We start from the raw sequence: 21,453 nt of genomic DNA on the forward strand, positions 1-21,453 counted from the left end.
CACCCTCTCTGCATCTCCTGAGAAGGGCAGCAGGGCCCGGCTCCAGGCTGAGGCCGGGGCTGGAGTCTGGAAGCAGAGCAGACAGAAGTGCGTAGGAGTCCGGGTTGCAGCTGCACACACGACACACTAACTTTATTCACATTGATACAAAAGTAGATTTTTCTAGAAATGTTCTCTTGTGCCAGGGGGAGAGAGTTGAGTGGCATGTGGCGGCGGGAGGGCCGGGGGAGGGGTTAGGAAGGGCAAGGGCCAGAGTGTGGGTCGTGGAGGCAGGTCAGTGGGCAGCAGGGGCTGGGGGAGCAGGAAGAGCTGGACATGGTGGCCCCTCCGCCCCATTCTAGCCACACTGGAGGGTGGAGGGCGTCCACACAGACATATTGGGAGCATCCAGAGTGGTGGGAAATGGGGACCAGGGAACTCAGGCAGGAGGAGGCTCTGGGTGGAATTGTTGACTTTCCTCTCCTCCTGGCCGGCTGCCAGCTACCCCATGGGACTGATGCCAGGGCTCCCGGCGTGCCCCTTCCCACTTCCCCTTCCTTACACGCTCCTCTTGGAAGGGCCAGTCATGCCCAAGAGGGGCCAAGGTGGCAGGTGGGAAAGTGAGGAGTGAGTACACAGATAGATGCTCACATAGGCAAAGAGGGAGCAGAGGCTGGGCTGCCCACGGAGGGGCCCCAAGGGTCTCACTGGGGCAGGGCCTTAAGGATGGCATTCACCTCCTCCGCCACAGCTGTCAGGGCAAATTCAAACTGGTCCTGGGGAAGGGCAGGGGGAGGAGGGTCATGGGGGGGCCTGGCCTCTGCTCCTGCCCCGGGGGTGGGGGGTGCCTTGGGGAGGTCACTTGCCGGGGGGAGGGAGCCCTCCCGGGGGAGGGGTATGGAGGCAGGCAGGAGAGGCCGGCTGCTGCCACTTTGGCTGGGGAAGGGTGGTGGCTAGGGTGGGTGCAGGGAGGAACGGTTACCTTGGTGCGGACGAGGCCAGGCCGCTGGTCACGGACATGCTCCAGGGTGGCTGCGATGTCAATCTCCTTCACTCCTGGGTAGGGGGAGCGCGGGGCTGCTCAGGGGGTGTCCAGAGGAGGGTAGGACCCAGAAAGCCTAGGGCATCCTGGGGTGGGAGGCTTGGAGGACTGGAGAAAGCCTGGGGGTGTGGCAACCTGCCCTCCACGAACTCCTGTGATCCCGGGGGCTGGGGAGACTCTAATCAGAGGCTGGGCTGTGGGCGAGCTGTTGGGGGGTGGGGGTCGTCACCTTTTGCCATGCGGTTCAGTACCATGTCGATGAGGATGTAGGTGCCAGTCCTTCCTGCACCGTCACTGAAAGAGGAGATGGTGACAGGCTGAGTTTGGGACCCAGCAGGAACCGGGAGGGGAGGGGGAGACTGGTGGAGCTGTTAGGGTTAGCTGGGGACGGGGTGGGATGAGTGAGCGGAGGAGGAGGGAACGGTCATAGCCCCTGGGTCCTGGGAATTGGGCCTCGAGTGGGGAGCCTGTGACCCATGGGGTGTCTCTTGGGCAGTGAGCTAACCGAAAAGGATAGCCCTGGCTCTGCTCTGAGGTAGAGGCAGCAAGAGGGAATAGCTTTTTCCAGCCTCTGGCCAGGCTTTCATTCAGCAAACTTCTTATGTAAATGACAAGATGGTAAATATTTTCAGCTTTGTGGGCCACATATAGTCTCTGTCGTACGTTCTTTTTTTTTTTTTCTTCAACTGTTTAAAAATAGGAACATCATTCTTAGCTCATGGGCCATTAAGAAAACAGATGGTATGCTGAATTTGGCCCATGGGCTGTAGTTTGCTGGCATCAAGGGGACAGGCAGGCAGTGTGCTTGGGAGGTGGGCTGAGGGAGCAGGACCAGAGAGGGGGTGGGAACCAGGAATGCCCCACCTCAGGGCCCTCTGGCCTGGGCTGTCCTGTCCCCCTCCATCCCCACCCCAGCCCCCGTGAACGCACCTGCAGTGCACAATGATGGGGCAGGAGCGGCCCCGGTAGCACTTGTTCACCTTCCTGCAATAAGAAATGGGCGTGAGGTCAGGGGGCACCGGCAGAGGGAAAGGGGAACCGAAACACACACCTGAGGGCCTCTCTTTCTTCCTTTTCTCCCCACATGCCAAGGGCAGAGGAGGGAAGAGGGCTGGAGACAGGAGTCAGGGCTGGAGACAAAGAACCAGAGATAGTGTAGGTGGCACTGGGCTTGCCTCATCACTTACGAGCTATGTACCCAAGCTGTGCACCTGGAACAACTGATTTAACCTCTTTGAGCCTCAGTTTTATTACCTGTAAAATGGGGATGATAAGAGTAGTAACCTCCTTCTTAGGGTTCTTACTATGATTATGTGAAATAATCCATGTAAAGAGCTAAGTGCAATACCTGGCACACAGTAGATGCTCATTAAATGATAGTATGATTAATAATAAGACATAATAATACTAACAGCCACCTCTGCCAGAAGTTCAGGGAGGATAGGCTTTCTGGTGACTTCAAGGGTGTCAATCTTGCCACATCCTTGCTCTGCCCCTACAACTGCCCAAGGTGTTCCCCTCACCACCCAGGCTTCCTGTGGTCCTCACCAGCAGTGAGGTCGGGTAGTAGCCCTGGGCACAGAGTCCCTCTGGCGAGGGGAGGACAACACCTCCGCTCTGAATATGATGCTGCGCCTGTCCCCCTGGATAAGTCTTGCCTCTGCATTGGTGCTCTGTGGTTGGGTCATATTCAGACTTGGTTCACCTGGACCTCAGACTCTGCTGCCCTGATCACAGCAGCTCAGCAATGAGCAGGGGGTTTCTTCCTCTCTCGGTGGTCCAGTCTAACCTGCCCTTGTCCCTTATGACATTCCTGCTTTGAGAGTCACTTGCAGATTTCTGATACCTCCAATGGGCCAGGGCAAGGGAGGACCTTCTGAGGGGTTATTAGAGTACTTCAGGGGAAGCTTGGAACTTAGTGGTCCTCCATCTGGTTCCTCCAGGCTTGCAGGGGCCAGGTGACTTTGAAAGGTTTTCCAGGAGTCCACATGGTTTTCTAGCATATTGGCTGGTACATCAGGGCTGGGGTTGAACAGAAGTTGCCACAGTGGTTCCCAATCATTTAATAATAATGATAATAAACAGTATTTAGAATTAATAGAGCCCTTGCTACGTGCCAAGCACTTAAAGCAGATTTTACAGACTTTATGCTACTGACTTTTGTAACAACCCCTAAAGTACGGGTCATCATTCTCATTTCACAGGTAAGAAAACAGACAGAGGTCAAGGAACTTGCTCAGAGTCACTTTCTAGGACTTAAAGAATTATTTTGCCTTGCCTCTGGTGGACCTTCACCAAACTATATTTATTAAGCAGCAATTAATTTGTTCTGGGTGTCTAATGCCAACTGAGTTTACATAATCCCAGCCTAAAGCAAAGAAATATAACCTTTTAGCTTACCTGTGCAGCCTTAAAACAGGTCCATGCACTAGTTCTATAAAGATTTTTAAAACGTGGAAAACAAAAAAAAATAGCTCTGATGCCCCTAGCGTTGCTTTTGAGAAGCCTGTGCCTCAGGCCCCGGGGACCCCAGTTAGAAACCATTGTCCTGAGGCTCAGAAACTATCCCCAGGTTCCTCCCTCAACTGCCCCCCGCCCCCGCCAGCTCTGCTCCTCTGCTCTCTGCCTAGCGCCTAGAGACCTCAGGCCAGCCTGGCAAGGGGCAGAGCAGCAGGAAGCGGCCACAGTGTGGGTGAGGCCCCTGCCATGGCAGCAGGCTTCTCAGCCACATGTCTAGGGAGGGGACAGGCAGGGGATGCTGGAGGCCTGGCCTGGTCACGGTTTCAGCGTCAGAACAGGGCAGGTCCCCCTGTTAGCCTCCTGTCCCAGCCCCCACCTGGTTCCACTGAGTCCCCAAGAATCCAGAGATCCTCCCGCACTCCCTTTGATAGTATTTGTCCCTTCCCTGAGTCCCCCCAGCCCCCGGCTCTCCCAGCAGCCTTCAGGGTGGTCCCTGGGCCCACACGTCCTCATGTCCTGTCCATGCAGCGGCCACACCTGCCAATGATCACTTTTGTGACTATGCAACTGGAGTGAGAATACTAGCTGCAGATCACAAAAATGACACTGGCAGCTGTGAGAGAGAGAGAGAGAGAGAGAGGGAGGAGTGAGGGGACAGAGAGGGGAGACAGAGCGAGGGAGAGACAGAGCCATGTAGAGAATGAGAGATGGCGGGGGGAGACAGAGACAAAGAGAGGCAGAGTAAATAGGCAGACATGGGAGGGAGGTGGAGGAAACAGAGCAGGGAGAAGGAACAGGGAGAGGTGCAGAGAGGGGGAAGCGTGGATGGAGGGGAAGAGTGAGACAGACTTCGAGACAGAGTGATGGAGAAAGAGGTGGGTGGGGGAGGGAGGGTGGGGGAGAGAAAAGAGGGAAAGAAGGGAGGGAAAGAGAGGGAAAGACAAAGGGAAAGAAAAATAGAGGCAAAGAGACACAGAGGGATAAAGAAGGGGGATGGCAGGAGGGAGTGAGAGACAGCGAGGAGGCAGCAGACACAGAGACTAGTGCTGGCCACCTGGAAGCACAGGACAGGAGGAAACAGGCAGCAGAGACCAAGGAGAGGGAGAGAAGGAGAGAGGGAGAGAGCTAGAAACAAAGTGAGCCCTTCTTGGGGGGAATGGGGTTATGGAGAAAGCACCAGACATGGAGAGGCAGGGAGACAATAGGGCAAGAGAGAGGGAGGAGACAGCTGGCCAGCAGAGAGAGAGCAGACAGGAGCTGGACTACAGCAATGGAGGAATGGGCACAGCGAGACAGAGCGTCAGTTCTGGTTTGGGGGGTGGTGTCTGGAAGGGGGTCCAGGAGGTCAGAGTCAGTCCTGGTTTGGGGTGTCTAGCAGGGGGCACCAGCGGACCTGAGGCCGAGGCTCCAGGTCAGGCTAGAGGATCTGTCTCACCTGAGCTGGGGCCCTAGGAGGACCTGATGGACAGGGGTAAGGTAAGGGAGCCCACCTCCTGGCCCCCTGCTCCTGTGCTGCTCTCTCCCGGGCTCCTCGGAGCCTCCCCCGGGCCGCCCCACCGCCCAGGCGCTGGGGCGCTCACCTGCGGAAGTCCAGCAGGGGCCGGGTGGAGGCCGGGGTGCCCTCTGCCGGCCAGCTGAGGAAGTGGAACTGCGTGAGCGTGCGCGTCTCCTGGGTCTGCACGTTCTTCAGGTAGAAGCTCCGCACCAGGAAGTCCTCGCACCAGATGTGCTCCGACACCAGGTTCACCTGCGGAGGAGGGGGCGCAGGCCTGAGCGCGGCAGGGCATCTCCAAATCCTCCCGGCCTACCAGGCCAGTCAAATTCTAAATCCTCCAGGAAGCTCACCCAACCGCCCGCCCCAACTGTTCCAGCTGTCCCCAAGAATCTTAGCTGTTTGTGTCACTTATGGACTGCTCAGGACAACTGGTGGCTTTTTCATCTAGACACAACTATTGTGAGTTTTCGTTTATTTGTTTGTTTGTTTGTTTTGGCTGCGCCCCGTGGCTTGAGGGATCTTAGCTCCCCGACCAGGGATCAAACCCAGGCCCAGGGCAGTGAAAGCACCACTGGACCGCAAGGGAATTCCCAATATTGTGAGCTTCTTGAATTCAAAGTTTCTCCTTCCTCTTCTGCACAGAGACTAGCAAAGTGTTTGTTCTACACACACCATAAACTTTGATAAAATTCTATATTTTCATTTGATTTTTTTCTTTAACCACAAGCAAGACCAATTTTTAAAACTTAAAAAAAGAAAGACTGTTGCGTGCTCATCTGATGATGAAAAACTGCTATCCAGTGCTCATGAGAAACTGGATGTGTGCAATTAATGTCTCTTGTTTTATTGGGGGGGGGTGTCACTTCCCATTTGTCAGGAATGTTGCTCCTTCCCTTGCTTTGCCTCTGCCCAGTTCCCCCCTGCCTATCTTTTCTCCTAATGAAAAAGTTTGTTTCTCTTTTAAATAAGCAATATATGTAACTGGTGGCATTTCCTTCTTTGCTTTGGCCTCCAGGAAACTCAGATCTAAGTTAGGCTCAATAAAAGTAGGTCTCAATCTTGGTCTTTGAGTATACTTATCTTCCCTGTCTCAAAACTGTACTCCTGACTCTTAGCTTCTTACCTTAGTTTCAGTGGTTTTATAGCTTTATATCTGTACCTTTCATCATAGGTCCTTACAAGTGCTTTTTGGCCCTAGACTGGACACACACACACACACATGTATATGCATGTATGTGAATATATGTGTATGCACATATATGTTTATATACACATATGTTCACACATGCATGAGTGGTGCACCATCCACTTTCTCCACCCCCATCGTCTCCTGGCCGTGGGGTCCTGCTGACCTCATATACATGGTAGAGGGAGGAGCCCTCATCTGGCCAGTAGCGGTCACACTGCTTGACACCATCCTCCACCAGCGGGGTCAGCATGACAATGACGGTACAGCCACTCTCCCACACCATCTAGGGACAGAGACCCAGGTAAGCTCCATTCTAACCTCCCTGGGACCTGGCTGGCCCTGGCTGGCCACAAGGGCGCATGCTCCCTGGAAAAGCCCTCCTTCCAAAAGCCCACCTGCCAGAAGTCTGAGATGGTATGTGACAGTGGGCCCTGTGTGGCTATGTAGGCTGGCATCCGAGGGTCGTGCTCAATCTGGAGATGGGAAAGATACATCATGAGCCAGAATGGGAAATGCCACTATGGAGAGGCTCGGTCAAAGGGAGCGGGCCAGGGTCTGGGGGAGCCTGAGAAGCCCCATTTCCATGCTAGGATATTAGGCTCACAATTCTGGGGCCTTGGTGGGGAAATGGAGTCTATGGGGGCAGGATGAAAACGGGGAGGAGGTGGGGGCCACTCACAATGGGGCTGGCGTTGATGTAATCGCTCCGAGAAGGGCTGCTCTCCACCTTCAGCTTGATGCGAGCGTGGTCATCTGCACAGACCCCGCATCCCACCCCAGAAGCCCCTCCAGTCATTGGGGTCCTGGCACCTCTGCCACTCAGCTTGAGCCAGGAGCCCGGCCCCGCCCCCAATCCCTCCAGAGCTCCCAGCCGACAGAGGGCTGGGGCCGACAGGTCAGCAGGACTCACTCACAGGGCAGGAAGTCAGGGTTGCGGTTCTTTTTGATGTTGCCCTCCCCCTGGGCGGTGGCACAGGTGTTGGGCTCCGCCTGGTAGGCACACAGGGCCTGCCACTCCTTGGCCAAGCGGTCCCGGTTCCGCAGGTGGTCCTCCATGTATGCCTGCAGGGACACCACAGCCTGGCGCTGGCCCCCACTGCCAGCCCTGCCCCTCCCACCGTCCGGTCCCCTCACCCCCTCTGGGCCGATGCCCTGTCCTGACCAGAATCATGTGTCCCGTGGAGATGTCCATGTTGGCCTGGGCGGGCTCCTCACACCAGGACGGTGTGCTGCTGTGGGAGCTGGGGCTGGCCTGGGCCGCATCACTAAACTGTGAGGACACGCTGCTCACCCGAGAGGGCTCCGGTGGACCCTCTGCCCGGTTGAACAGGGACTTCGTGGCCATGTGCTGGCGGCACAGGTCCTGCGGAAGAAGGATGGGGCAGGGTCCAAGGTCTCCTGAATCCTTCTCAAGAGTCCTGGGCTCAGTTCAGTAGAGTCCCTAGGCTTGTCCTTGATTGCTTTTGAATGAAACCCATTTCCTCTGGGGTAGGGTCTTCTGCCATGGCTCTCATCCTTTTCGGGGCTGTTCTGCTTGGCTGGTGCCTATGACAACCTCGGATGTCACAGAGCAGAAGCCTAGAGCCCCCCCGAATCGCAGGACTGGGGAGAACTTCAGCAACCATCTGCCCTCAGTTCCCATCCACTCAAAATGGCCCCGCAGCACTCCCACTGGGGCTTCCCCAGCCCCTGCCTGGACATCCAGCTCCCCACCCTCATCCCAGGCGAGACCCAGACTCCCGAGCCCCTTCCATTCCCTCTCATCAACAAGCGTCTGGGGCTGCACACCTGGTACTCAAAGGTAGTGTCACCGTGGGCGCCCTCGGGTCCCAGCGCGGCCAGGCGCTCCTTGTCCCGCTGCCGCGCACGCTGCCGCGCACACAGGGCCACTGCCAGAGCCACGAGCAACCCGGCCACACCCGCCAGGGCCACCAGAGTAAGCAGCACGGAGCGCACGGGAGAGGTGCTGTGGGCCGGTCGGGGAAGGACGGCGGCTGCCTCCTCCCTCTGTGGGAACAAGGCTAGAATCAAGGGGGGCGGTGGTGTGGGGAGACTAAGGAGCTGCTCCCCACCCCTGTCCCATGCCCCACTCCCTGCTAGGATATCTCCTGGGGCAAAGCTGGGAGGCAGGGGCATGGCGGTCCAGGCAGAAGGACTTGGAGAGGCCGAAGATCTTCCTTCTCAATCCCCATTGAGGCAACTCAACCACATTGCACTGCCAGAGACTTAGTGGGTGACCCTCCCTGGGAGTTTTTGCATTTAAAAATGGATACAGAGAAGTATAGAGAGACCCAAGGGATCAAATAGTAGAATGTGAGGCATCAGTGTTGGATGCAGAATAGAAGCATATTTTGAGTTCAGTGTCCTTTCTGTGTCATGTTTTCCCTCGGAATTTGAGACTTTGCTCTAGAACATCTATGGACAGCTATGGCCATCTCAGGTAGCTCTTCCAAGTAAGCTGGCTTCGGAGAGAAGGCTGGACCTGCAGGGAGCAGGAGCCGCTGGGGCCATCTGCTGGTCAGAAAGAAAACTGCACGGGGGAGGGCGGCTTTGGCAAAGCTGGGGGACCAGCCAGATAGATCTCAGCTCCTATTCTCCTGTCGTTTGCCTTCATCTCTTGTGGGCAACATCAGCCCTCTGGGGCTTTGACTGATCCTTCAGTTATCTCATACCTGTCCCACGCCTGTCTGCAAGATCTGGAGCCCTGTCTGTGCTTCCAGTTCAGACTTCACCATCCCTGCAGGGAGGATGTAGGTCAGATTCTGTCCAGCCCCATGTGGTCTCCACCCCATGTCATGCTATGCCAGGTAGCAGGCAGGGTCCATGTGGGCTGGGAATATTTCAAGGGGAGCATCAGCCACAGGCCTGGATATATACAACTCGGGCTGGGGTCAAGGAGTATTTACCAGCTTGCTTGGTCACATCGGCCAAAGACAGGTTCTGTTCATTGTGCCGGATGCGGAAGGTAAGGGCTGGTCCCACGACACTGCCGAATAGGAGGTATGTTACTGCCTCACCCACCACAGACGCCAGATTCAAAATGGAAGGTCCTCTCTGGCCCTGTCCCTGTTAGAGGATGGGGCTAAAACCAATCAGAGATGCCATACAGGGGTGCTTGAGGCTGGGAAGATACTGGATTGGGCCAGTAGCAGGGCTAGGTGTGGCTGTACCTTCAGTGCAGCTGGAAACATCTTTGACCCGACCTTGGCCCCTTACTCACAGTTTGTCTTCCCCTCCTACCCTGAGCCCCTCCAGCCACCTCCCGCTTCAAGCTACCTGCTAGATCCCTGCTGCCCCAGCCAGATACAGCCCCACCTGATGTTGATGAAGCTGCCCGAGGACATGTGCACATGCTCAGCCAGGATCTCCAGAAGCTTCACTCCTGCAGCCAGACTCAGGGGCCTGGAGGTGGGGAGCCGGCAGAGGAAGGAAAGTGGGGACCCTCTAGGCCACTTTTGTGAAACAACCTCCAGGGGTGCAGAGCATCCCAGCCCCCTGTCTACTTCACATCTGGACTTCTGTTCTCTGCTTCCTGCCAGGCAGGCCAGCCCAACACCCAAGGGACCAGGAGGCTGCCCCAGACTGGAGCCCTTACTTCTGGTCAGTGACAATGTAGCCATATTCCTCTGCTGATGGCCTAGCAGAGGGCTGCCCTGCCACCGTGGGCTGGCTCTGGCCCAGTGGACTTTTCTTCTCTAGCAGGATGGGCGTGGCAGGGGGGCCGGCAGCTTTGGGAGGCTCAGAGGATCCAGAGCTCAGCTCCTGCTGGGCTTTATTGGAGGTGGGACCAGCAGTGGGGTATCCGGGCAGGGAGGGCGTGGGCGGTGGAGGCTCCGCTGCGTCTGCGCCCTGCACCTGCTCCTCCATTGTCTGTTTAGAAGAGAGGATAGAGGTAGGGTCTCTAACAGTGGAGGGGTCGGGGGGAGGGGGTCCACACTCTGGACGCTGAGCTCCCACAGGGGTGCTTAGGACATGTTTCTCTTTCTATCCCCAGGCCCAGGTCAGCACTGGGTACAGAGAGGGCATCCAGGAAAGTGAGCCAAGTGGATGAATGAATGAATGAATGAATGAATGAAAAAAGGACTGAATGAGTGATTATTCATGATCAGTAATAATCCACAGGATGGGGCTGGAGTGGGGAGAAGCTCCGGAGTGAGGAAAGCTGGGGTTAGGGGAGAAGATGAACAGGCAGGCAGTGGTTTTTCGACTTTTGTTTAGCCACACAATCTTAGAAATCCAACATGTGAAACAGATAGAGTGCCTCAAGCTGCAGGGCAGTCAGGAGCCTGCCTGCTCACGTCCCCCCGCTTCCCCTAGGGACCCTCAGAGTGTGGTCTGAAATGACTGTAGTGTAAAAAAGCAGTGAATCAAGAATTCTAGCTCCTGGTCCCAGCTCTGCCTTCAACTTGAGGTGAGACCTTAAACAATGACTTGCAGCCTCTGGGCCTCAGTTCCACCAAAATGAGGGCTTGGAGGATACAGATTCTGGGTCCTGATCCTGAGATTTAGATTTCTGTCAAGGGGTTTGCTGCCGTTGGGCACTTATGGGTCAGGGAGGTGTCACAAACTCACTTTCTTGATGTCAGCTCCAATGTTTACAACCCCTCCTGCAGAGACAGGAAAAACAAGACTCTGGGCAAAGGGCCAAGGCCAAGGTCCACACAACGCAGGCGGGAGAAAAGGCCAGAGGCCCTGAGCCTGTTACATTTGCTGTGGCCTCTTTCCCCGCAGTCAGTAACCAAGACCCTATCGCTGGTCTCATCCTAAGCATGGCCTCATGCCTCTGTGCATCTGCCTTATAATTCATTGTTTTATCAACTCCTCCCTCTGTTATTGGCCACACCTCTCAAAGCTATTCTTTGCTCAGTCCTCCCTCTACCCATCAATCATTGGCTTCTCCTTTTTAGTGGCCATGCCCCTCCTTAGGTCTTCATTATCTTCCACCCAGCTTTCTCCGTGCCTCCTGATCCCGGCTCACACCCCCTGTGGCTTCTTTTCCCATTGCTTCCATCCTCCAATCCTTTCCTGCTCTAACTCCTCGGCTCACCATCCCACCCCTTGCTCCCTGCCCTTGGCTGGCAATGACTCCGTGTCTCAAAAGAACTCCTTCCCCTGACCTTGGCCCTTCCCCTCTAGGTTGCTTGCTGTGGTCTTGAAAAGTGGGGCAAGAGGCCTCCACGGGGCTGGTAGTCTCTCTGGCTGGACACTCACCCAGATTTCGTCCTGCACCCTTGGGCAGCAGCTGCAGCAGGGTGGAGAGGGTGGAGAGCTGCTCAGGAGTCAGCTGACGGAGCTCCACCCCGTAGCCCGCCAGCACAGCTGCCAGTCTCTGCAGAGTCACATCTGCTGGGAGCCAGACACGGAGCTTAGGGCTGGTGCCGAGATGAACTTGTGGGATGCATTTGGGGGTGGGAGGGGACCGGCACATTTAAGAATTTCTCAAACACCAGGACACTGCTGCCCTCCCCTTCCCACCCTTGTCCACACTTTGTGGGAAAGAGCTTCCTGTGTCAAGACCAAACTTCAGGCCCAGCAGGGACTACTTGATCCCCCAGCTGAAGAAGAATCATGTCAGCTCTACCGCCCCCACTGTATCCCCACTGCCTACCTAGTGCCTGGCATAGAGCAGGTGGTCGTAGACATTAGCTGAGTGTGCAGATGACTTTAAGGACAAATTAACAAATGCGTGGGTAGTCAGGAAGGACCCGCCCCGCCCCACCTCCCAGAAAGCAGCCCCACAGGCAGGGAGTGGATGCTGCGGACTCTGTTACCTGGCCGCTCTTCTGGGGAAGGAGGCTTCTCCCTGCGACCCTCTAGTCCTTCCTCCTCATAGCCTTCTGAGGAGTCATCTCCCTGGCTGCTGCCCCCTTGCTCTGGCAGCCTTGGTGCCCCGGCCCTGCTGGGCACTTGTGGCTCCTGGGCCAGGTAGAGTAGCCCTGACTCCTGGAAAAGCCGAGCAGGCGGAGGCCCTGGAGGGTCCCCATAGGAATGGCCAGGGTGAGCCCCGAACGTGCCCTTGGAGGCAGTTCTGCTGAAGAGGGCTGGGGGTTCAGCCTTGGGCAGGGGGCCAACACTGACCATTCCCGGGGAGCTCTCTGAGCTCCGGGGGCCATCGCGGGAGCCAAACTGTGGGAAACCAGAGATTTGGATGAGAGCAGACATCAGGGCTGGGGGACTGGGGTTGCGGTGGGGTGGAGGTCTAGGGCTCACCTGATGGAACAAGTAGGGCTGCAGCAGGGCAGGTTCATAACTCAGGGCAGGGTGGGGGGGCTGCGGGGGCAGCAGCAGATGCTCCAGGAGAGGGGGCAGCAGCTCAGCCTGCAAAGGGGAGAGGGCGGAGCCTGCCCCAGCTCCGCCCCTACCTACTGGAGGTCGAGGAAGCCGATGCTGGGGGGCAGGGGCGGAGCCAGTGGGGATGCCCTGTAAAAGCAGCTCCCCAGCGGGACCCGGTCTCCTGGGCGCCAAGCCAGATCTGGGGAGGAAAGCAAAGTGTGTGTGTGTGTTTATGTTTGTGTGTGTGTGCGTGTGTGTGTGTTGGTTGTGCGGGGCAAGGGCATATAGAGCCTACGAGGCAGAGATGGTGGGTCCAGGCTTAGCATAGAATGAGCCTGCTCTCTTAAGAGATGAGGTAGCCTCAGGCGAGGAGACAGTAGCATGGGGAAGGGCCAGAGGGCCAAGCCTGGGGCAGAGGTCATTGCCTCCCTGGTAAGCATGCCTGGGTCCCTGAAACACAGCGGCAGAGCTGGAAGCGTGAGGCTAGGGATGGAAAGGGGAGAACAGGAGAAGGGGAAGGCAGCTGGGAACCGCTCTAGATGAACTGTGTCTGCAGCTTGCCACACTGTCCCTGTGGGCATGTCCCCAAGTACGCATTCAAACATTCAGTACTGTGCCCCCTCACTCTGCTCCCCCTGCCCCACTCTGCTTTCTTCACCTGGTATCATCATCTGAGCCCCAAGCCGTCATTTACTTTCCTCTGCTTTACAGGGTCTGAATGATGCCTTCAGAGGCCCTAACCACAAAAAGATGATGGTACCTCCTACCATATACAATTCCACATAGTAACAAAACTGAACATTAAACAACTTCAGTCCGACAAAATTCTAATTTGTTCCATGATGACTACTTTGATGCTTCTTTTAAAATACCAAATGTCCTGTATACACTGCTATATTTAAAATAGATAACCAACAAGGACCTGCTGTATAGCACAGGGAACCCTGCTCAATATTATGAAACAATCTAAATGGGAAAAGAATTTGAAAAAGAATAGATACACGTATATTTTTTAAAAAACTGTAAACAGGGACATAATTTTACACGTACTTATAAGTACTTATATATATGTCTGTGCCAATACCATGTAGTATTAATTATTATAGCTTCTCCACTCTCTCTATCTCCTGATGCATCCCAGAAATCAGTTCAAGTACTACCATTATCTGATTCATATCTGAGTCTGATGTGGGTGAAACTTTGCTAACATATCTTTCCTATGTCAGTACTAGAGAAAAAGTAATTTATCTTGTTCTACTACTTTGTATCCGTAAAGATTAGCACAGTGATTGGCACATAGTATAACCCTGTATTTTTTGCTGAGTAAATGAATTCATTAAAAGACAAACCAGACCAAAAACAAAATACCATATGTCCAAATGTTTCAAAACAGTTTTTAACACTGTAAATCAATTATGCTTCAATAAAAATTAAAAAAAAAAAAAAAAAAGACTTTGTCAGGCAAAAAAGAAAAACAAAAAACAATACAGTTTTTAATGTCCCTCTTTTGCTGGATCCCCAGGGATGAGCTCAGCTCGTGTTGGGCATGTGAGCATGTCAGATGACTACTCCAGAACCTCTTTTACCCATGCCCCAGACTGCTGATTTTTGTACCCATTCCCCTCTGTCCACCAGGGTGACCACAGATCCAACAGCCTTGCTATGATAGAGTTGATGAGAAATGATGCCTACCTGTCCCTTGGATGGGGCTCTGCGGGGTGAAGCCTGGGGATGCGCTCCATTTCCTGGGAGATCACATACTGGGTGAGGTCATCGTGCCAGGACAGTCCTGCCAGGGGACAGAATAGGGTGAGATTGAGATTGGCTTGGGACAGTCTGAGGGCCCAGTAACAGAGACCAGTGTAGATCAAAACTGCACCCTCTAGCCAGCAGTGTATTGAATTTGGCAGGGCAGAGGAGCAGCGGAGGGGGTGTAGAGATGCGGTGGGTGATTTGAGCTGTCCTTTTCCCACACTCAGGTATAGATTTGGGAGTGAGACTGCTTCCAGTGAGACCGGGTTTAAGTCCTCTGCCACTTAACTAATTGTGTGACCTTAGCTGAACCTACCTGAGCCTTAGTTCTCTCATCTGAAAAATGGGGGTTTATACTTCCTAAAATTGTTGCGATAATTAAAATACACAATTCAAAATGGTTAGAATAGTACCTGACACATAGGGAGCTTTCAATAAGTGCTAGTATTATCATCATCATCAATATTATTATTCACCTTCTTTTTATTGATCCTGAACCTTAGTTTTCTTTATTTGTAAAGTGGGAATAATATATACTTCATGGGTCTGTAGTAAAGATTAAGTGCAATCTGGGAAATAAAAGTGCTTGGAAAACTCCAAAGCACTATACACCTGTTTTAAACATTCATCAACATCATCTTATCCTGTGGCAGATCTCCTGTTTGACCGTTTTCCTCCATGAAACTCTGCTCCCAGGAAAGGTCAGTCATCATTTTAAAGGGATAATCTCCCACTCTCTGCCCCCATTCCCCCATTCCTTTTTCCTTGTTTCTGGATTAATAATCTGTACTGCTCTTAACTCATATCCTGGGATCTATACCTGCTTTTTTGCCTATTAACATTAGATGAACTATCTGTGTTCCTATCTGTGTTCCTCTTAACTCATATCCTGGGATCTATACCTGCTTTTTTGCCTATTAACATTAGATGAACTATCTGTGTTCCTATATAAGGCCAATTCCTCTACTTGAGCACTAGATTTCATCCCCTACTACCTACTCAAGAACATCTTCCCCACAATTCTCCCCTATTTCCTACATCATCATTTTCTCCTGTTCTCTACTGAATTATTCCCATTCACATACAAACATGATGCAGTTTCTCCCATCTTATAAAAATACTGTTTGATCCCACATTCCCCTCCAGCTATCAACCCATTTCTTTGCTTTTCTTTGCAGCAAGACTCTTTGAAAGTGTTATCTATACTGGCTGTATCCAATTCTTTTCCTCCCATTCCCTCTTATCCACTCTATTCAGGATTTTATTCCCAACTATTCTACCAAAACTGCTTTCATCAAGATCACCAGTGGCTTCTGCATATCTAAATCCAGGGTCAATTCTCAGATCTCATCTTACTTAACCTACCACCATCATTTGACACTGTTGATCTCTCCTTCCTCCTTGATACACTTTCACTTAGCTTCTAGGACACCAAACACTCTTGCTTTTCCTCCTACCTTGCTGGCTCTCCCTTCTCAGCCTCCCTTGTTGGTTCTGCTCCTTCTCCTGGTCCTCTTAATAATAGAATTCTTTAGGGCTCTTCTTCATAAACACACAATCTTTTGGTTATTTCATTCACCTCATGGCTTTAATTACCATCTATATGCCAAAGAATCCCAAATTTACATCTCCACTCCAGACCTCTCTCTTTCAAAACCCAATCTTATATACTCAACTTCCCACTTTATTGAATGGATATCTTAAACTCAGTGTATTCAAAACTGAACACCCCTTTCCCTAAGTTGATCCTTCTGCATAATTAATGACATGTCCATCAACCCAGTTGTTCAGGCAATAAAACCTAGGTGTCATCCTTGACTCCTCCCTTTCTTTCATGGCCCTATCCAATATTTCATGAAATCATGTTCACTACCTTAAAAATACAGGCAGAATTCTGTCATTTCTCATTACCTCCCTACAACCACCCTGGTCCATGCTTATTCATCTCTTACATGAGTTACTGTGATAGCTTTTAATGTTTCGTGTTTCTGTTTCTACGATTGACTCCCTACATTCTATTCTCAACACAGCAGCAAGAGTGATCTTTTTAAAGTAGAAGTGAGATCGTGCACCCCTATGCTCAAACCTTGTGATGGTTTCCTCTTTTACTCAGAGTAAAGCCAATGTCCATACATTCTCATATAAAATCCTAGAGCATCCCTTCCCTCATTACCTACCTGACTGCATCTTCTACTCTGCCTCTCCATCACTCCTTTAGAGCCACTCTGTAGAGGGGTTCTCCATGGTGTTCCTCAAACTCGTGCTCCTATCTTAGGGCTTTTATTCTAGCTCCCTGGCCACCCGAAACACTCTTCCTTGAGATAACCTTCTGGAAAACATCCCCACCTCCTTGATGTCTTTATTTGAATTGCATAGTCTCAATAAGGTCTATCTTGACCACTCAGTTTAATACCACAGCTTCCTACCTCACCATTTCTGATCCTTTTATCCTGCTGTAATTGTTTTCTCCATGGCACTTATCACCTTCTAACATACTAATGTTTTCTAATTTCTAGTGTATTTCCTCCCTTCACCCCTGAATGTAAACCCCAGTAGGCAGAGATCTTTGTTTCACTCCCTGATATATCCCAAGCACCTAAACTATGTTTGCCACGTAGAAGTACCCAATAAATATTGGTTGAATGAGTGAATTGGATGAATGGGGTATTCTCCTGGCTGAAGACTCCAGGATTCATGGCCCTGGAGTACTCAGTCAGTTCCAGAGAGTGGGTTGGTCCTAAAGATATAAATTCTGGCCTCTTCCAGTGGCGTCTTCTAGAAGTCTCCTCTGGATTCCTCCAGAGAGTCTAAGTGTGAACAGCCTATCTCTAGGGTTCCACCCCCACTCCTGTCTTGCCTCCTTCTCCAGTAAGGTCTGGGAAGGTGAGGTTCCAGAGTGGGTGTGATAGGAATGTTCCATGAGAGAAACCCTGGAGTCAGGTGGCCCCTCCCTTCCCCACCCTTATCTAACCAAGTTACAGTCTCTCTCCTCCAGCGCATCTAGACCTCACCTTGGGACATGAGCTGTCGGAGGACACCTTGTAAGCGTTGAAGAACTGGGGAGGTGACTTGCAAAAGGGGCCGGGCTTGCCCCACTCCCACCTGGCATTGTCCAAACAAGCCATCTAAGAGCACAAAAGTGGTGTCAGCGGGGGGCTTGGACAACAGGCCTTCCAAAGTCCAGGCTGCAAATAGACAGCACTCCCTCAATCTCCTCTCTTGGCTTCAGAGAGCTCTGCTCCTCCAGTCCAGTCCCCCTTCTCTCCAAGCCCAGTTCCCCTTCTCCCTTCCAGCCCCCCCCCCACTTCTTTCTTATTGTATACCCACCCCCAATCCTGTTTTGTAAATCCTATATTTGGGCCTCACTCACCCTGAATACAGACTTCGAGGTGAGAGCAGAGTCTGCGGTCAAACAGACAGCCTGTAGAGGACAGGTGAGCAGAGGCTCAGACACCCACACACATAGAATGGTCAGATGGATGAACAGGCTAGAAAAGGGGGAAGCAGATGGGATCCATTCTTTCGTTCTAAGGAAGGCTTTAAGCTGGGAGGACAGGAGGAAGAGTCCTCCTCTTAAGAGAAGAAAGCACAGGATCTGGCTTTGGATTTTAAAGATCTGCAAGTCTGGATTCTTTCCCTAAAAGCCTCTGTTAGCTTAAGTGAGTAATGGGGAGAAGAAGCCCTCCAGGTGCATGGGAGTCGTGATGGTGGAGAATCATATATTGATACTTCTACTCTCATAGAATTACTATGGGGTAGTTTTTGTCCAAATTCTGAGGAAAAGGGGACTTTCCTTTCCCAATCTCCACAAGCATCTTATGATGGCCTGGGACTCAGAAGAGATGGGAACCCCAGCACACTTCCCCTTCGTGTGGGAAAGGGGTAGCGGCGGGGTGTCTCTAAGGCAATGCTCCCCACGCTGTCCCTGCAGTCCGCGGCCCCTGAACTGCTGGGGCGGTTCGTGGTGCTGAAGCTCTGAGCCTGGCGCCGCTGAGGGCTTGCCTGGAAGCAGTGATGGGGGAGGGAAGGGTAACAGGGTGAGGAGTCTCCAAGGGACCTGACCTCTCCGCCATTCCAGCCTTCATCTTCCACCCTACCTACCCGCGGCGCCACAGGAAGTATCTTGCATTGGCCTCCAAGCCCGGCGGGGAAGAAGAGCGCCAGACGGCGAGCTTGCCCCCTTCCCCCACGTGCGCCCCGCCCCCACCCTCCCCCTGCCCGTGAGTCAGCGCTGACTGTCTCTGTCCGCACAGACGTGAGTCAGCACCAGGCCTGGCCGTGGGGAGGGGGACGTGAGACGACCCTTCCCTCTTTATCTTCTTCGGCCCCCTCCCCCAGCTGTCCCTCTCTTATCGGAGATCAGATTACAGCCATCGGCCTCTCTGGGCCTGAAGAGAAACCCTGGCCCCTCCCTCGGCCTGATACTGTACGTAAATCTGGGACCCCGGAGCTCGCGGCCCCGACTTCGACACCCGGCAGATCAGGGTTCCCTCTCCTTCCCTCCCCTCCTCCATCCCTCAGCGCCTGTCGCCACTTTTTGGCGCCTCGGAGAGACTTGCTTCTCCTGTGGTCCTGTATCCCGTCTCTAGGTCCCTCTGTCCATATGCACCCCCATTGCTTCTCCCCAAACCGCAATCTTCCCCTGAGCCCGCTTCTCTTAGGTCCCGCCCCCGGGCTCCCAGCCCCACCTCCAGGCCTACGCCCCTTTCCTCGCAGACGCCCTCTCATCTTCCTCATCTCACAGTGCCTCCCCCTACCCTACTCCACACGCACATTCTACCTGAGCTCGCGACCTGCGTGACACTTCCCCCCACGCCCCCCACCGAGTTTTGCTCCCGGCACCATCCTCCCCCCAATCCCCCCATTTCCCCCTGACCGTGGGCGCTAATGGCGTTGCAGCCTCCCGGACGGCTGCCCAGCAGCATCAGGCAGAGGAGCACCCGGAGACCCCCAGATCCCCCGGGACCCCCAGGCCGCCGCGGGCGCCTCATCCTTCCGGGCTCCGCGCTCCCGCTCGGCTGCCAGAGCCGCAGCGACTCGGGCCGGAGCCTGCCAGAGGGGCCGAGGCGGGGCCTGCCACTCCCCACCCACCGAGGCGGGGTCTACACGCCCCTCTCGCGGCAACTCCGCCAACCCCAGGCGGATGGTGACGACATTCCCACCCCCGGCTCTTGCGTTGATTTGCGTCATTCGTGACGTAAAAGCGCTGTCTTAGTGGGGGTCCTACCCACGCCGTCCCTCCTACCCCAAATAGTAGGCGCCTGTCTAGAATTCGCACTTGGCCTCACCTTGACATATGCTTCTCCCCAAGGACCACCACCTCTATCACCCAGTCGCAGGGTTGGCGAGAAGGGTTCCAGTTGGGTGGGGGCCAAGAAAGATACGTGAGCCGGGTAGTATAAACCTTAAGATGAGGAGCATACAAGTGAATACAATATGTACTCTTTCGCATCTCAATTAATGGTACAGATGTTATCCTTAAGACCAGGAATGGTTTTGCGTGTGTGCTCGGATTCCAGTTCTAGCAATGCCACCTACTTAGGGGTATAACTTTGGGCAAGTTGCTTGACCTCTCTGTGCCCAAGTTTCCTGATCTGTAAAATGAAGGTGCCAATAGTGCCTCCCTCACAAGGTGGTTGTGAAGATTTACAGGAATTAAGCTCACGTGGCTCACTTAGAACAACCACGGCACTGGCATATACTAAACACTGGATACATATTGGCTTTTGTTATTAGCCTTGACTCGCCTTTCTTTCGCCCTCTTCCGCCTCGAGCCTATCAAAATCTTATGGTTTACTGCCTGCAAAATATGTCTTCCACCAGCCCACTTCTCTCCATACTCGCTCTCCTATCCAAACCACGATGCCCTTTCATGATGACTACTGCAGTAATCATCTAACTAGTCTTTTGCTTCCATTCTTGTCACCCAACAAGCTTGGGAGTGAGCTTTCTAAAGGTCAAAATTGATCACTTTACTCTCTTGCTGTTCAGTAAAAATTTTCCAAAATACAAAAATAAAAAATAAAAAAAGATAGTGGTGCATGGTACTCATACACTCACCACCTAGACTGAACAGTTATTGATTATTTTGCCACATTTGCTTCTTTTTAGTACTTAAAAGTGAACAATAGACATTATAGTTCCCTTCCAAAAGTTTCAATATGCATTTCCAAGAAATAAGGGTATTTTCCCATATAACCTAAGTGCCATTATGACACCTAATGAAATTTACGATAATTCCCGAATATCATTTAATGCTCAGTTCATATTCAAATGTCTCAAATTGTTTCCAAAAATGCCTTTTTTCAGCTGTTTTGTTCAAAATAGCAGTCAATCAAAGACCATCATTGCATTTGGTTATGTTTCTTAATTCTCTTTAAATTAACATAAACAGTGCGTCCCCCCCTCCCTATTTTTTGACATTTTCTTGTGGAAGATACCAGGTCAGGTTTTCTTTACAACTCCCTACCTTCTGGATTTGTGACTGTTTCCTCATGATGTGTTTCCCTGTATTTTCCCTGTATATATCCTGTATATCCCCTGTATTTCCTGAAAAATAGAACTTAAGTCTTGACTGGATCAGGTAAAAATTTTTTTAAAACAAAAAATTTACAGGTGATGCTGTATGACTCCAATTGCATCACTTCAGGAAGTGCGTAATGTCTGGCTGTCCCACTATTAGTGATGTTATAATTGATCACTGGTTTAAGGTAGAGACAGCCAGATCTCTATCATAAAGTAGTTCCCCAGCAACTTTTCACCTAGTGGTTTTGCCATTCATTGATGATCTTTGACTAAAATGGTGATTTTCTAGTTCTATCACTCCTTTAACATTTGTTAGCTGATATTATTTCATAAAGAAGAGCATTCTCTCATCAACTGGGCTTAGTTATATCCTGAGATACAATTCCGACTGGAAAGGTAGCATACATTCTTAGTTTCTTCTCTTTAACTATTAATTTGCAGAGTAATGAGTTGGTGTAATAGTTACCGCCAAGAGTGGCAAATAAGTATTGTGTTTTTTTGTTTTTTTTTAAAATAAATAAATTTATTTATTTTTGGCTGCATTGGGTCTTCATTGCTGCGCGGGCTTTCTCTAGTTGCGGCGAGTGGGGCCTACTCTTTGTTGTGGTGCACAGGCTTCTCACTGCGGTGGCTTCTCTTGTTGTGGAGCACGGGCTCTAGGCAGCGGGCTTCCGTAGTTGTGGCTCATGGGCTCTAGTGTGCAGACTCAGTAGTTGTGTCACACGGGCTTAGTTGCTC

The 21,453-nt window shown here is 52.3% G+C and overlaps 1 protein-coding gene across 6 annotated transcripts; it reads right to left on the reverse strand.

The window, feature by feature from the left end:
• Positions 1 to 104: 104 nt before the first annotated feature.
• On the reverse strand, positions 105 to 19,269 carry PTPRN (protein tyrosine phosphatase receptor type N). Of its 6 annotated transcripts, none has more exons than XM_082466558.1 (23): positions 19,067 to 19,268; positions 17,561 to 17,611; positions 17,202 to 17,315; positions 14,131 to 14,227; positions 12,376 to 12,637; positions 11,937 to 12,291; positions 11,377 to 11,511; positions 10,738 to 10,772; positions 9,761 to 10,035; positions 9,481 to 9,567; positions 9,072 to 9,151; positions 8,838 to 8,902; positions 7,954 to 8,172; positions 7,328 to 7,528; positions 7,080 to 7,227; positions 6,845 to 6,918; positions 6,561 to 6,638; positions 6,329 to 6,448; positions 5,062 to 5,228; positions 1,952 to 2,005; positions 1,251 to 1,315; positions 962 to 1,035; positions 105 to 755 (listed from the first exon to the last, which is right to left on the reverse strand). In XM_082466558.1, exons 1-23 carry the CDS (start codon positions 19,179 to 19,181, stop codon positions 684 to 686), a joined length of 2,943 nt encoding a protein of 980 aa, XP_082322684.1. In that variant the 5' UTR covers positions 19,182 to 19,268; the 3' UTR covers positions 105 to 683. The 6 variants fall into 6 exon arrangements, with proteins under 6 accessions (XP_082322684.1, XP_082322685.1, XP_082322686.1 ...); XM_082466559.1 differs by having other exon boundaries at positions 11,377 to 11,508; positions 19,067 to 19,267; XM_082466560.1 differs by lacking the exon at positions 17,561 to 17,611 and having other exon boundaries at positions 19,067 to 19,269.
• Between the last annotated feature and the right edge of the window lie 2,184 nt (positions 19,270 to 21,453).

This window comes from Balaenoptera physalus (genome assembly GCF_965194825.1).
Source record: "Balaenoptera physalus genome assembly, chromosome: 6".
Taxonomy (NCBI): Eukaryota; Metazoa; Chordata; class Mammalia; order Artiodactyla; family Balaenopteridae; genus Balaenoptera; species Balaenoptera physalus.